The sequence below is a fragment of the Antedon bifida genome, chromosome 7 (genome assembly GCF_963402885.1).
Source record: "Antedon bifida chromosome 7, ecAntBifi1.1, whole genome shotgun sequence".
In the NCBI taxonomy this organism is placed as follows: domain Eukaryota; kingdom Metazoa; phylum Echinodermata; class Crinoidea; order Comatulida; family Antedonidae; genus Antedon; species Antedon bifida.
Genome location: NC_136232.1, coordinates 26,162,330 through 26,179,642, shown reverse-complemented (window position 1 = coordinate 26,179,642; position 17,313 = coordinate 26,162,330). Strand labels below are relative to the sequence as shown.

The 17,313-nt window shown below is 30.9% G+C and overlaps 2 protein-coding genes across 2 annotated transcripts in view; both read left to right on the top strand.

Moving 5' to 3' along the window:
• Window positions 1-17,180, top strand: part of LOC144847452 (glutathionyl-hydroquinone reductase YqjG-like) — a 71,302-nt gene extending 54,122 nt beyond the window's left edge. Inside the window, exons 6-9 of the mRNA XM_078703826.1 lie at window positions 10,406-10,499; window positions 11,098-11,214; window positions 11,467-11,583; window positions 14,679-17,180. Of these exons, the coding sequence (XP_078559952.1) occupies window positions 10,406-10,499; window positions 11,098-11,214; window positions 11,467-11,583; window positions 14,679-14,771 (421 nt within the window). The 3' untranslated portion in view covers window positions 14,772-17,180. The remainder of the gene's footprint in view (window positions 1-10,405; window positions 10,500-11,097; window positions 11,215-11,466; window positions 11,584-14,678) is intronic.
• The window catches only part of LOC144847454 (uncharacterized), a 76,675-nt gene that overhangs the window by 28,700 nt on the left and 30,662 nt on the right, over window positions 1-17,313 (top strand). The window lies entirely within an intron of this gene.

Here is a 17,313-nt window from a genome sequence, read left to right as displayed (position 1 = left end):
CATGGTTACTCAAAAACGTGAACATGAACACAAGTGAGACGCGCAATATCTAATGATGATAACGTTTAAAATGATATGAATTAGATGAATAACTTAATTTCTCCAAGTCAATTATTTATAATATAAATTAATTTTTAACATGTTTTTATAATTCAACCAATTATAACTCACCTCATTACAATGATAACGTATAATTGATGTCATACTGAAATCAATTGAAATATCTGTATCTTATTTTCTTTTTTTTGTATAAAACTGAATACTGTAGCGTTTAGGTTAAATATCACAGTTATTAGGACTAGAAATCTTGAAATCTCAGGATGTTTCAAAGTCACTCATAAAAATATATCAAAATAAATGAAAATTTGATTTAGTTTACGCACATGGTTAAAACCCTAGTAACCAACTTGTTAAAGTATACCAGCTTTTATATAGTAAAATATTACTTTTGGAGGACAGTTTACTGGGCCCATTTTGTCTTCAGTCATTCCCTCCCTCTATTCATTTAAGCATAGAGCAATTTGACTGTGATTTAACTTTTTTGTAATCTCGCCACACTAAAACATCTCAAAAGCAACTTTTATATAGTAGAATTTTTTGAAAATATTTTTAAGTTATTACATACATTAGATTAGATTACAATGGTAGGCCTCTACTGTATTATGCCCTGTGACACACCCGGCCCCCTCTCCCACTTCCAGCATTTCATTATGCCATAACATGTACATAACTCAAAGCTAGATATGATTGTGACAACTTCTACATACAGCCAAGGCTGATAGAATCAACTTAATTAACAAATTAGGATTAATTTAAAGTCACAGAGCCCACAGCAAAGTTCTTGTTCTATTTCAATGTAATTAATTGTAGAGCCTTGAGTAAACCAAGAATTATTATGTACTTTTACTAGTTTAACAAACTGGAGGACTGATTTGGTGACCTCGTGACCTGCTATTTCTAAATTATTACTTATTAAGTTGTCACAAAATACCCTTTGTGTTTCCTAAAGTTTTGATATGTTTTAAGGTATGTCAGGTGATTGCTCTTAGCTGATTTGATTAATTTATGAAAGGTACAGTAGCCAGTGAAAATGATCACTTTAGAGAGAGTTGGTCACAATAGAAAAATGGTTGCTCATAGGAAGATGATAACTTAAGAGAAAGATGGCCACTTATAGAAATGTCCACTTGAGAAATGGCTACTTAATAGAGATATGGTCACTATTGTAGATAGAGCTCAGTTGATACTTATTATTACTGTAGCACTTTGTATAAAGATAAAAACATTTTGAAGCCCATAGTCAACTTCCGTTGAATGATAGTCTTCACTTTAGTGCCCATCGACAAAAAGAGGGGTGAGCGGAAGGTTTGTTCATGATTTTTGTTGCAATTTTGGTTACAAAGCTAAAGAAACACATAAAAGACACACAAAAAACAACAGAAAATATACCAACTTTGTGTTACTGTTGAATGCTAATTATATATAGAGATATGGTCACTTATTAGATAAAGTTGTTACTTAGTACTTTTGTAAAGATACAACATTTTCAAACCCAAAGTCATGATTTTTACGAATTATATGCTACTTATTCTTTCTGATTTGTTACAAATATTTTTGACAAACACAGAGGGGATTGTAAAAAAATCCCCTTCCTCCTGCTCCATCCTGTTATTTTACTGAAACTGCAAGTGGGTGGGTAGCTACAAAGCAAACATAGGGCCATGATATGTGACTAACACTTAAGTTAATTATATTATATATTGTGGGTTGAAACTAGTTAAATTATACAGTGAAAACAGATGTATTTTGGTATAGATTTTACAATAGATTATCCAAGTATTGTTAAGTCATTGTTCTGAAAACAATACAGTGTTCCTAATTTAGAAATGTCTGGCGAACTTCTGTCATCAATGACATTGTTAGCAGTTAATGCTGTATGAGCATAGTAGTGGAGTTGTGGCTTGGTGGTTATGATGCTTGGCTACCAATCTAAGGGTCCTGCAGGGTTCAAGTCATATATGTCATATGTCAGGATTTTTTCTCATGACAATTTGCAACTCTACTCCCAAAGACTTTTAATAAGTCTTTGTTTATGTAGAGCATCTTGTGTATATGTTTGTTGTGTGAACAGGAGAGTTACCTTTGAGAGTGATTGAGTTCACTTGTGGTTATCTTTGGCAATTTGCCTAAAATTGAATAAATAAAAATAAATAAATAAAGCATTTTCCTGTATATTGCGTACCAACTTCAGTAAAATCCGTCATTTGGGATGTTAAATTGGGGTTCTACTGTACTTATATATATCATGAGATTTTTTATAAGCAAGGTCAATCAATTGAGTGTGCTATAATTATAAATAATGATATATCAAAACATAGAGGGCTCTATTAAACAAGATCAGATCCAGAGAGTTTTGACAGCTAAAATAAAATTATAATTTGTTTTTCTATTTCGGACTATTTTAATATTAGCGCTCCCTGTTTGAAAAATGCTAGATCCGCTCCTGATATCAGGAATCAGCATGCTACATCTATAGTCACTTTCCAACGCATGACATCGTACCCATGTGCATTGTGCATCAGCATCTATATAGTAAACACTGGGTGTGCAAGTCACTTTCCAAGGCATGGTACCATCTGTATATCTAAAAATATTGGGAGAATTTGCACTTTTGGCACAGGAAATATGGTATTGGGAAACCTTTGCGATTATCATCGCATTATTTTGGAGGTCTGTAATGCAGTGTTATTGATAATTATGCTATAAAGGATTTCACTATGCATTGCATCCTTTAAAAAATATCCAGTAAAAGAATGTTAGAACGGGTGTGTACTTTTGCAGGTTATTATTTAAGTATCACATATCACATTAAAACACATGATGACATTAAAAATGAACCTTTATCCCCGTAACTAATTACTAAATTAACATTAGGTTAAAAATTTGAAATTGAATGTTGAGTGATTGATGTTTAAAAGCGATGCCTGGTGTGTGTTCAGTTTGAAGTTATATGCACGTCCAATCATGGTACATGTACACAGCATATCCTATCATGGTACATGTACACAGCATATCCTATCATGGTACATGTCCTATCATGGCGCATATACACATTAATATTAATGCAACTTTTTTATTATCAGATATTAGGCTTCTTTCAACACGTGACAACTAAAGTTGATATAATCATGTGCGTTTGTAAGATTTACAAATTAGCGGAGGAAATTAGCATTCATCGACAGAAGCTGTTTCGACTCTCTTCTTTTAATGCATTCAAATCCTCAATTGCTAATTTTATTCAACTTTCTGAGAAGATTTAACAGAATTGTGTTTACTGAGAGAATGTTTAATAAGTTCTTTATTTCTTGTCCTGTCTGCTGATGAGACATCCTTATCTTTGTTTATCAAATGTTTATATATGGTCATACAAATTACAACAATTGTTATTTTTTTAATAAAAAAAAATTTTTCGGAAGAGAATTTAGTGATTACGTGAGTGAAGTCATGCTTCGTACGTAATTTACTAATGGATTTAACAAGATTGACATTTTTTTTTTTTCGATTTATTAATTGTGAGAAAAGATTATGTGGCAAATAGTAAGATAATATAATTTTTATCTATGTTGTTATCTAAGTTTGCGTTACACCACGTATATTAGTTCTGAAAAGAACTGTTAAGTTTCTCGACGTTTCAATCAATATGCTTTGATCATCTTCAGGAGTGAGAATGCAGAAAGTCCAGGAAATTTTTATCTACCAACACTATTAAAGTACCATAAAGTTTTCATACATATTATTTTGTTTTAATGGTTTATTTTTGTTGTTTTGTTATAGTGTATAAATGTATATTCTACATAGTTTTTTACTTGTAGTTTTCTTTTCAAATCTGGACATATGTGTGTCACATACAGATCTGGTCCAATGAGCTGTAAATGAGTACTTACAGTACAGTAGTTGAAAAGGCTGCATGGAAGCCACCCTACCACATTCAGCTGATTTCCTTACCTTCATAATTAATACAGAACTCGCCTTTTCCTTACCCTTACTTACAAAATGGCAAAATAATATTCAATTTTAAGATTAATTAACAATGATTTGATGACATAATTTCAAGAACAAAAAATAAAGAAGAGAATTGAAGAGGGATTGAGACAAGCCCATATTTTTGCGGATCCTAAATTATACCTGGATGTAACATGAATTAGCTGTTTATTTAAATCTTTCTATTTTTAAACTTGTAAATTAAAAACAACACAGACAGACAAATGTCAAATAGTAGTTTTTCAATTAAAAAGAAAACCAAAAATTGTCCTCAAATGAAGGTCAGATATTCTTAGATCTTTATTTGTACTAAATATATGTATCATGACTACATCATAGTCGTGTATATGTATATTAGAGGGTCCCCAAGAGAGTTTAAGTTTACAAGATTATGAGCTAATTGTGATAGGAAGTGGGTTTAGTAAGGCTTTACCATCCACTGCCCCTGGCTTGTTATTTCACACTGATATACCTAACACCATAGGGGCGGATCCAGGGAATTTTTAAACAGGGAGAGCACAAACATATAATAATATTAGTAACAGTCTGTTAAAACTAAATAAAGAAATGTTAGTTCATAATGAAATTTTACCTGTTAAGCTCTGTCTACACTATCAAACTAGTTTGACAAAAGTATAGTTCATGTTCAAATATAAACCATATGTTTACTGTTGTCCTCATGAAATCCAACTGCTTAGTATGCTGTGTACCTGGCTAAAAACATCTTCACTGAAATAAGGAATGAATTTAACATAATGAGAGCGCGAACATATAATAATATTAATAACAATCTGTCAAAAATAAATAAAGAAATGTTAGTTCATAATGTCATTTTAGCTGTTAAGCTCTTTCTACACTATCAAACTAATTTGACGACAAAAAAAGTGTGATGTGCCGCCCAAGTAGGGTAGTGATATGCCCAAATATGGTGGTGATATGACATCATTATCACATTTTTTAAATAAAGTTTGATAGTGTAGACAGAGCTTAAACAGCCTCTTTTGGGTCACCCTCATTAAACAAGAAAATAATAATCTGAATCCGCCTCTCCAAAAAAAAAGGTCCTACATGCAAAAGAATTATATTATCAGTTAATTTTTGTTATAAATTTTGTGTTTAATCCTGTTGTACTGTGTATACTATAAAAATTAAAAATATGTATCATACATTCAATTTCCAATTTAATTTTTAAAAGCTGTTATTAGGTTAAAAAGTTATTGAATAAGTATTCCATTAATTCAAAATGATGCAAATTTAATTTAATTCCAAATGATACAAAATTTAATTTTATCAAATCAAAAATTAATTTGAAAATAAAAAGTGAACTTTAAAAGTACACAGCTTTGAATCAAAAGGGCACAGAATTAACATTGATAGGATTGAGTTTAAGAAGTATAGAAAGGGTGGAGAAGGGCTTTAAGTTTGCTTAAAACTAAGCCTATGTTCCTAGATTTTAAGACCGTCTAAATGACACCAAGGCCATTCCTGTACACATGATTGCTATCTTTACTGTGCTCTTAATTTAACCCCTTACTTGTCAATTCGTGTGAATCATTTGGTTTATTCAATTAATTTCCTCACAATTTCACTTTTTCATCAAATTTTAAATGATAGTTAAAATTAAATTTTACCATTTCTGGTTTCACATCCTTCGATAAAATTGTGTGATGTGTAAATTACCTCGGGAACCATTTAATAATTAGTACAATTTTATGCAGTATTTGTAAATTTTGTGTGTTTTCAATAAGGAACCATATCAACATGTTTCTACTGCAGTTACTGCAGTAACACTGGTAATGCTATTATTTGGGAAGATTTTTTTGGTAATCACATACCACATAAACAAACTAAAATCATGTAGTTACTTAACATAAATTGTAAATAATTTGTTCCATTTTAATTTTACATACGTAATTATTTATGATATAATTTAAACTACAACCTGATCAATGAATATGTACTCTTTGGTTTTTGTTCTGTAAAGAGAGTTAAACTAGACTGGAGCAATCTATTTTTTAAACCTTCTATTTTTAATGTGATTTTTTTGGGGGTTTTTTGTAATTTTTTTTTTTTAAGCAATAAATGAATTCATTCACAACTAACCATCACATACGAAGAAAAAAATTCTTTATTTCACTTTTATTTCATATCAAAATTAGATAATGATGTATCAAAAAGAGTAAACAATATTAAAAGTGGGGGTGAAATCGACCAAATTGCATGTAATGTCACTTACAAAATTATAAAAATATTAAAAGTCAATTCAAGCTATATTACAATAAAACAAGAAATAAAAAGTAGAGGGGAATTTAACCTGAAATAGCACCCATCACAGAGAAGGCCCTCCTGTTTATATAACTCTCCCATATATTATTACATATTAATTTTGGCACCAATAAACCATGAACTTAGTGGATGAATAGAATAAGCAGAATATTAGTTTAATCAGAACTGTCAATTTTTATTTTGTTGATAATTTGTTTTTGTCAATCATTTTAGTGTTATTGTTCTGTTTTATTGATGAATCGGCAAAAAAATAAATATTTTTGCAACGCTGAAAATAATTGATGATATAAAAATCAATCATTCATTGAAATATTAATAATTTGATACAATCATTCTAACAGTACCATCGATGACCAGGAATAAATTGCTGTCAAACTGTCTGTAATTCCACAGTCATGGGTTCAAATCGTATACTGCTCACGGTTGTTTTTTTTTAAATATTCTTTTCTGAAATCATTTCAAATGTATGTAGTAATCATGACATTTTTATAAATTAAAATATTAGCAGTGAATGTACAGTAGTACACAAACTCAATAAACATGTTTATGTAGTAATCAAGACATTTTTAGAAATTATCCAAAACAGTAACAGTGAATGTATATAATTGCCTATATTATTACGACACACGAAACAATATTTTACCATCCAGCCGAAGCTGATCATTAGGGACCCTCACAAAAATAAAATAGACAAGACATAAACATGCAACAACTAAAAATTATATTAAAATGAATAGAATTTATAAAGATTAACCAAAAAAAATAATGCAACGAATGCAATAAGGACCTATTTAAGATTGAATAGAATACAAAAATGAACAGGAAAATGGCGTAATTATTTATTTATTTATTTATTTTATTTATTCTTTCTTTTGACTGGATTGCATTTTCAGTAACGTAGTATTGCTTTTCAAAATGGTTCAGTTTATACCAATGCAATAAGGACCTATTTAAGATTGAATAGGATACAAAAATGGACAGTACTACACAAACTCAATAAATAATTTTATGAGAAAGTATAAACATGTATAAATGTATATTGCAAAGTGGGAATTAATTAATAACCCTTCTTTCTTGATATCAGACTTGTGTGTCTACCTTAATAAGTGTCAGAATGGACATACAAGTACGTGGAATAAGAGTTTAGGAAGATGTACGAGGAAAGATTGTCGTTTTACAGTATTTAAGATTACAAGAGACGTAATAATAAATCTGATAGACGCTTAATAAATCATGCTGGACGCCACGCCATCCTACTAAACCCAACATCCAATTACACAAGTTCCTGCTTTTTGCCGAGAAAAGCACGATTAATCCACCGTCAGTAGTACAGACTGTCAACTCATTACGACGAGAGTGACCGTGACATTGGGAATATACCCGGCACCAACTTTCTACGGGAAGTTATCACAAATACCGATCTTGTCAATCATTTGTTGTCATGGCGTTATCGATGCAAACTATCTTGTCTCCATTTGTAATTTTTAAAACATTTTTCTTCATCTTTTCAAAGTGCAATGACATTACGATGCCACTAATTTGTTTGCTTTCAGGTTTTGTTTGTCGATTGGTTTTTGCAAAGTCCATAAATCATAAACAATTTTTTGTAATGAAAATGCGTTTACTATTATAAATTAATTTCCATAAATGTTCCATTTCAAAATACCCCTTTTAAAATAAGTATTTTATTTTCCAATTTTTCATTTTAGCAGTATACCTCTAAAGAAAGTAATGATCTTTTTTTAATTACGCTTTTCCAGAAAATGTTATAATGTTATAAATCTCAAGGGAAAAAATGTGTTCTAAAAATAGCATAAAATTAGTCGCATATCCTCTTGCTATGTAAAGGCTGGAAGTAAAATGGAATTGACATGGTAGATTTTAGGAGTGAGTGTAATTAAATAGTGACCATTCATCTGTTGTAAATTCTAACTCTCTTAGTCATCGTATCCACTACAAGTTATCAAGGGTTTATTTTTTTGTACCGTTCAGGTTGTAAAAGCGATGTGTTGTTAACTTAAGCTCTGTCTACACTATCAAACTAGTTTTGACAAAAAAAGTGTCCAAATATGGTAGTGATATGATTAAATATGGTAGTGATATGACATCATCATGTCCATATATGGGCACATCACATTTTGTCACATAAAGAGCTTTAGTAACATTTTTTCTTCGAAGAAACAATTCACATTACCAATCCATTCTAATATTATTTATTTTTTTAAGTCATAATTTTTCATCCAGTATGAAAATTAAGTAATCGGTAACTCTTTTATTATTTAACTAAAAAATTGATTTTTTTTTGTAAATTTACTGATTGCAACCTTCACCTAGCTAATGAGAATATCCCATGACTACATTGCCGCAGAATGCAATTTACTTCCAATTTAAAAAAAGTTTACTGGTTCTGTAAAAATAGTTAACATATTTATAGAAATACTGATAGCTCTACATCAATTATGAAATGGAACATCTCAGGAAGACTTTACACAACAATGTCTAGATACTTTTTTCAACTTCTTTTGAAGTTTGTTAATTCCTCCAAACTTTACACTAGTGATCGTAATCCACATGCTGTCTAGCATCAAATCAAATGAGCCTGTAGCCGGGATTCTTACAGGGAAGTTATTATTTTCCACAAAGGGCACTTTTTTCGACAAAATGGTAAAAAATTGTCATAAGCTAGCTAGTCTCCTACAAACCCAAACTAAAAAAATGTTGACTTTTCATTTAAATTTATTTGAAAAATTGTGTACAGGACAACAGTGACAAACATGTTTTAGTTTCTATGTCGACGAAAAATGATACTTTTTGTTTTGTTGTTTTATTTGTTTAGTCTATGTACATTACATATGTTAATGTTTGATTTTGGTCAAAGTAAATGTTGAATTGAACTATGGGATTAGCATTTAGAACAATATTATTTGGAAATGATATGCACTTTATATTTAGAGTATTTTCAACAATTGAGTGCTGAATAAAAGCTAGGAAGGAAGTGAACGACAAATCAATCAAAGTGCGTATACTACATTATGTCAAAGAAATAGTTGCTCACACAAAAACTCTGTCTACACTATCAAATTTTATTTGACAGAAAAAATGTGATGTGCCCATATGTGGACATGCTGATGTCATATCACTACCATATTTGGGCATACAGTATCACATCACTACCATAATTGGGCATATCACTACTATATTTAGGCATATCACTGCCATATTTGGGCATATCACTACCATATTTGGCATATCACTACCATATTTGGGCACATCACACTAGTTTAGTGATAGTGTAGACAGAGCTTAACACAATAATGCTGAACACAGGAAACATATCCTCAGTGAAATCTGGACTAGAGAAGTCAAAAATTTTGAAGCCGGTACATTTCATGGATATTGATATTGTACGCGGGAAACGATCTCTGACAAGTATAGTTCATGTTCAAATATAAACCATATGTTTACTGTTGTCCTCATGAAATCCAATTGCTTAGTATGCTATCTGTGTACCTTGCTAAAAACATCTTCACTGAAATAAGTAATGAATTTTAAAACACATAAAATACATTTCATTCAGATATTCTTTTTAATTTGTTGAATAAATTTAGTGTTAAAAAAATGTCATAATTTTCTTCATATCTGTAATGATGTTTTCAGATAGAAATGATTAGCTTATTATTTTATATACCGGTAATGTAATCCTCTGGGTCCGACATGAAATTTAGGATAAAATTGGTACAAAAGATGTAATATGATTGACAATCAAATAAAGCCTGGTGTTTGAATCAAATCAAAATTAATGCTTTAATTGATTTCGGATCTTTCGTTCTATTTTATTATTATTATATTATTCTATTATATTACAATGTTTACTATATAGTTTAATTAATATAATATTCTACTTTCTATGTACAGTATTTCTCACTATGGAATTAGACATGGTTATTACAATAATGTTCATAATGAATGAACCTTATAACATTGATATTAATTGATATAATATTCTACTTTCTATAATTTTCTTTACCGTATTTAGACATAGTTTGTACAATAATGAGTGTAACTTAATACATTGCAGGTATATTAACAATGGCGTATATAGATCTGGGTTTGCTACGACACAAGAGGCATATGACACAGCAGTGAGGGCGCTGTTTGTACATCTTGACAAGGTGCGTAACAAACATGAAATTTTATGTTATTTATTCCTTTCAGTGAAAAAGGAGACAAGAGCTGTCAAAGACAACTATCGCCAAAGGGCGTGTCTCTCCAACTCCAGACAAACAAAATAAAATAAAGAATTACAAAAATAGACTATGTACAATATTAAAATCAAATTCGTGACAATAAATATATGAATAAAAGAATTATTGAATGTTTACAACTAAGTGATTGTGATAATCATTTTTGAATAAACCAAATCACAATTTGGATTTTTTTTTTGGTTTACTGGGGCATTTTCCATTGAGGAGCTACTCTATCATAGAATCATTTTAACTATTTAAAAAATAGTGAGTGAGCTTTTCAGTGATGTAGCCACAAGAATTGAAGAGGTGTGGTTGTCGCAAGGAAAGGAACAATCTCTGTTCAAGCCATTTGGTTGTCAAAGGCCTCTGTGAAAAAGTGGTCAGGTTGAAACCTTACCAACCATACTGGTGGCTAACGGCCCTGCTTTTAATTAATCAGAGAATCATTTTAACTGTTTAAAAAATAGTGAATGAACTCCCCGACACAGTAGTATTATCACTTTAGTTAATTCATCCTTTTCAGGTTGAAGAGATCCTTAGCCGCAAGAGATACCTGACAGGCAACACCCTAACTGAAGCAGACATTAGACTCTTTACAACTCTTGTACGCTTTGACACCGTTTATGTCGGCCATTTTAAGGTATCAGACACATTGTTACATATTTGACCCAGTTTATGTCCACCATTTTAAGATACCGTTTCCAATTTTTTTTTTACACAAAATCACTTTTTAATGTAGGCAAAACATTTTTTTGGATGAAATAAAAACTTCTTTTTTTCATTTAACTCATGACTTTGGTCATGGTATACATATATTACCTGCTGAATAGATCCATGATTTATGTCTGCTACCTCAAAAATTTTGTAAATAAACTGATTTTTTTCTTTATAGTGCAACAAGAAACGCATAATGGATTATCCCAATATTTGGGGATATGTACGAGATATCTACCAGATGGAAGGAATAGCAGAAACAGTTGATCAGGAACATATTCAAAAACATTACCAGGTTTGTAAACGTTACATGTTGCAGAGGCTCCTCGAGACTAAGGCTGTGCCTTGTGAGGAACCTCTGAGTGAAATATTGAATAACAAAATGTTTAAAACGTTTCAGGGGTGTGGATAAAGCCAATTCATGTTTTACAATGAAGAGAGAAAAGATTTGGATTCTAATTTGGCTTTGCAGCAGTCCCAGTTTGGACGGACACAAAACAAATATTTTTATTTAATTCTCACAACACACTTTCAAAGTTTATTTTTTTCGATTCTGTGAAGGTCAGGGCATAGAAACCCAAGACCTCTGAGTGTGCCACTTTTATCCCTCAATACGTAATAATTGAATCTTTTCCTATTTTGTTCAAATCCCTGGCCACAGGCCTACATTTTCAGGTAAACAGAGACCTATTGTCGTAATGTAATTGGCCAAAACCCATTTACTTCGCCCATCTGTGTTTACACGTCACTTACAATGCCAAGAACTGTCCCACAAACTATTTGATTCGACCTCGCGATCTCATCAGAATATTGTGGCTTGCCTTCAAGCGAAATGGCACGTCTCGAAAATATTACGCAACATCAGTGTGTAATGCAGAATGGTCATGTGTTCAGTTAGTTGGTCACTCTTTACTTCCATAAACATGCAGTTTTGTGCCTTAAGCTCTGTCTACACTATCAAACTTTATGTGACAACAAAATGTGATGTGCCCATATATGGACATGATGGTGTCATATCACTACCATATTTGAGCATATCACTACCATATTTGGGCACATCACATTTGACATAAGATTGATAGTGTAGACAGAGCTTTAGGGACCATGTCTTATTCTACTGCAGTTACTGCAGTACGTTATGTTTAATTTGTTTTATTCAATTATTTAGCAAACTTGTTCTGGGTAATATACATAATTGTATATTGCAGAGACTGTCTCATAAACTACATTGAAACTTAAATGATATGTTACTGCAGTAACAAAATATAGTCACTGCAGTAACAAAATATAGTTACTGCAGTAATAAAATATAGTTACTGCAGTAACAAAATATAGTTACTGCAGTAACAAAATATAGTTACTGCAGTAATAAAATATAGTTACTGCAGTAACAAAATATAGTTACTGCAGTAACAAAATATAGTTACTGCAGTAAAATCATTTTTTACATGATCCCTTATTGAAAAGTTGATCTTGAAAATGTAACATTTGCAATATGTTTGGTTATAAAAACAGTATAAAATTAATTTTAACTATTAATTCCCTACCAAGAAAGGTAAATATAAATGTAGATGATATTTAATAACCTGTGTTTCTTCACTTTTAGTCTAACAAACTGTGTAAATGTCACAGAAAATAATCATTTTTAAAAATTCCTAACATATCATATTAATCATACTATTTATTGTGAATGATAAAACCTGTTATTATAGAGGCTAGAATATTAAATATGAATACTATTTCCTATATGAATTTGACAATTGGGTTTACATATGGGGACTAGTTGACCATGGAATTGTCGTCTATTATTAGCTTATAATTAAACATTGTGGGTCAGGGATAAAGGAAGATGTAGTCCCTTGGGTTTAGTAGGAAGAGGAGACAACGACAACCCACTGTCCCCATGTTTGTGTAGATGACAGGAGCCACTGACAACTCACTCATGTCTACAAATGTCACACACAGGTCAATATGTGTTACTCCCCAGTAGAAACTGCTCCTCAATGTCTACATAGTTAAAAAGCTCTGTCTACACTATGAAACTTGTTTGACAAAAAATGGTAATGATATGCTTAAATATGGTAGTGATATGACATCATCATGTCCATACAGTATATGTGTAGATAGAACTTTACAGATAGTTTTACACATTTACTTTGGATTCAGGGGCAGATCCAATTTGCTCTTGTTTTATTAAAGATGTATTGTCCCAAAAAACATGACAAATTAAGATTAATTAAATCAGACTTTGAATAGGTTATTTTGTAGTTTTAATAACGTTATTCACTTCCAAAAAAAAAACCGAAAAAAATAATGTTTTCACTTGTAAAATGACAAAATAAATGGTTAAATTCAACCAAAAATCCATTGGCTGGCAGCCAATTTGACCATTTTTTTCTTTAAATTACATTTTTTTCAGGAAAATAAATTTTTTTTCGATCCAATTTTTGGTCAAAGTGGATAACTATTATGTTACATTAAAATGGAATATTCAACAAAAATTTGTTTAAGAATTATTTTTTCAGGAGGACAATACATCTTTAACAATTAAAGTAAAATTATTAACTACCTTTTAAAATCTTTTCAAGACTTTTTATTTTAACCAATGTTAACCCAATGCTTTTTCTCAGTGTGTACAAAGGTCACGTAACAGTTAAATACATTCTACCATCAGGCAATCAGGCAACACCACTACAATGATCATGGCATATAATTTGTGAGATGACCCGCAATTACTAATTATTTTATTGATTAGGTCATCAAAAATGGGCGACTACCTGATGCCCCTTGTCAGTTGCGATTTGGCTGCAGGGAAGGGGATGTTAGCCAATGTGCAAGTGTTTAAATACTTCCCTGTTACCAATTAGTATCAGTAATCAGGTTTACAGAATCAAGGTTGTTATCAGTTTGATTATCATTTGACAGGTTCATGAGTAGTAGTAATGTTAATATGCAAATTATTCAGCAGCTTATTGCGCGCTGCGTGTCGTTTCACAAAGGCGTTACAAAGCTGTTTTCACACTGAGCCGGCCACCTGTATTCGGTCCAATGGCCGCAGAAAACTCTGGCTTATTTAATGTTTTTCGCATCAGATACGAGTTGGTATTAAAGGTTACTGTATATTCTTGAAACATTTTTAACAAATTTCACAGAATCCCGGCTCAGTGTGGACATAGCTAAAGCTCTATCAAACTTTGTGTGACAACAAAAAGTGATGTAGGCCTACCCATATATGGACATGATGATGATGTCACTACCATATTTGGGCACATCACACTTTTTTTGTCAAACTAGTTTGATAGTGTAGACAGAGCTTTACAATTATGTCAAATTTAAATTAGTACACCATAAATCTAAGAAGAATTTGAAAATATATTTGTTGTTTTATAGGCAAGCCACCTGAAAATAAACCCGCTAGGTATTGTTGCTATTGGCCCTGATGTGGACTTCAACTCTCCTCACAGCAGAAAAGACAGGACCTAGATGGCAATCTGGAATCTCTGAAATCAAACAAGAATTAATTCATTATTCAGATGATGGATCAAATAATTTATGAAATAATTAATTTATGAAAATAAGTTTGTTAATTAAGTTAATTATTTGTATAGTTTGTTTTCTGTATTCATTTTATAAAACTTTAGTGTGTGTTTAGATATAACTCCATAGTGTGTGGTTAAAAGATAATAATTGGTTTATATGGTACAGTAGTTATAAAGTATTAGAAATACTATTAAAAATAATTATGTTTATTTAAGGTAATGATGAGTAATTTTCAATTTTTAGAATATTTTTACTATTAATAGATCCAAAGGTAAGTCACTGAAAAAATGGAGATACAAAATAAAATAAGCACTGAAAAAATGACAATGCTGTGGGTATCAGTGGCTGGATATCAATGGAGATACAAAATAAAATAAGCACTGAAAAAATGACAATGCTGTGGGTATCAGTGGCTGGATCTCAATGGAGATACAAAATAAAATAAGCACTGAAAAAATGACAATGCTGTGGGTATCAGTGGCTGGATCTCAATGGAGATACAAAATAAAATAAGCGAAAAGATAAATCAAAACGATAAAGTAAAACCATGCCAGAAAAATTAATTATTTAATTATTTAATAGATAAATATATATCTTTACATACCAGGCGGTTTAGTATTTCATCTATGCCTGTAAAAATATAAATATATTTTTATATATTTTTAATAACGGACGGAAACTATTTAAAAAAACACATTATATGTTATTTGCAATGAATTAACTATATTGTTTTGTTACAGGTACCAAAACTTATTAGACTGTATTAGACTGTCTTTACAGTGGTAACCAAAGGTTTGTGTTGTCTAATAGTTTCAATAGAGACTGTACTTTACCATTACTACAGTAAACAATTTTATAAATTTGAAATATTTATAGTTTAATAATACTATTCATATCTTTGCATAAAATCGAGTGAAAACTTGTTAAACATTTGGGCGACAAAGTAACTGACATAGTAACCGAAATTAACTTATTATGGAGACGCTTTTCCGCGATTAAAAATACATTTGTCATAAGCATTTTTAATCACAGTGAAGTTGTTCTTATATTGTTAATGAATGATTTCCAAATTATATTTAAATATGAAAATGGAAGGTTGTACCGGATATAAACTTATCCAATGGCCTTGTGTCCAGTGTTCTTGTTTTCAAACAACAGGTGGTTGTTCAGAGTATGTAAATTTGATACTCACGAAAAGCAATGAAAATTAACATATCATGGTGTGTTTATGATAATCAAATAGTTATAATTGTATAATGATGGTCACCTTGACAACGCCTATGTCCGTATCAGTGTGTGATACCGACTGTTCGTCGTAACGAAAAAAAAAGTTAAAAGCTGGTACTGTACGTGTTAGTATTTGTCGTAACGCTACGTTGTACTTTTTAAAGCTTAGTTCCCACTAGGACGCAACGTAAAGACGTAAGCGCAACGCAAGCGAATTGACCAATGAAAAGCGATGGATTATTCGAAGTGATTGCTTGCCATTGGTCTATTCTCTTGCGTTACGCTTTTCTCCTTACGTTGCGTCATAGTGGGAACCAAGCTTAAGTTAAACTTAAAAGATTGTACTGTACGTGTAAGTGTACGTCGTAACGCTACGTGGTACTTACTGTTAGTTAAAGTAAGGTTAAGTTAAGCTTAAAAGTTTAACTTAAGTTTGAACGGTTTACTTTGTTATCTATATCTAAGTTATTTCATTTCAATCCGATCTATGAAAACATGCTTTAAAGAAAGCCCAAAGAAAAGGTGTAGCCTAAAGCCTACAGTATGTAAACAGTTTTACGAAGTATTGTGCGAAATGTTAAAGATGTATTGTCCCTCAAAAACATGAAAAATGAAGATTAATTAAATCAGACTTTGAATATGTTATTTTTTTAGTTTTAATAAAGTTAATCACTTCAATAGAAAAAAAAAACAAAAAAAATCATGTTTTCACTTATAAAATGACAAAATAAATGTTAAAATTCAACCAAAAATCTATTGGCTGGCAGCCAATTTGACCATTTTTTGCTTTAAATTACATTTCTTCAGGTAAATATATATTTTTTTCGATCCAATTTTTGGTCAAAGTGGATAACTATTATGTTACATTAAAATTGAATATTCAAAAAAAAAATGTTTAAGAATTATTTTTTCAGGGAGATAATACATCTTTAAACAGAGTAGTCAAGTCGTGCGTTTTATCGGATCTAAAGTGTGTGCATTTTAAACTTTATGTTATTTAAATTTACATATTGGACATAAAGTAGACCTGAAATGCAACATTAGAACGCGCATTACCAAATATTTAGGATTGGTTACTCTATTATTTATCTTTAATTATCTATTATAATATAATTATCTCACGAATTATAAATGTGTTGTCTGGTTTATTGTTGCCATTGTACGTTGCTAATAACTTTTTTTAATTTATAGAAAAATATTGGCCTGCACACACAAGGAGTGGTAAGTATACCATGCTTTTAACCAGTCTCTTTTTTTC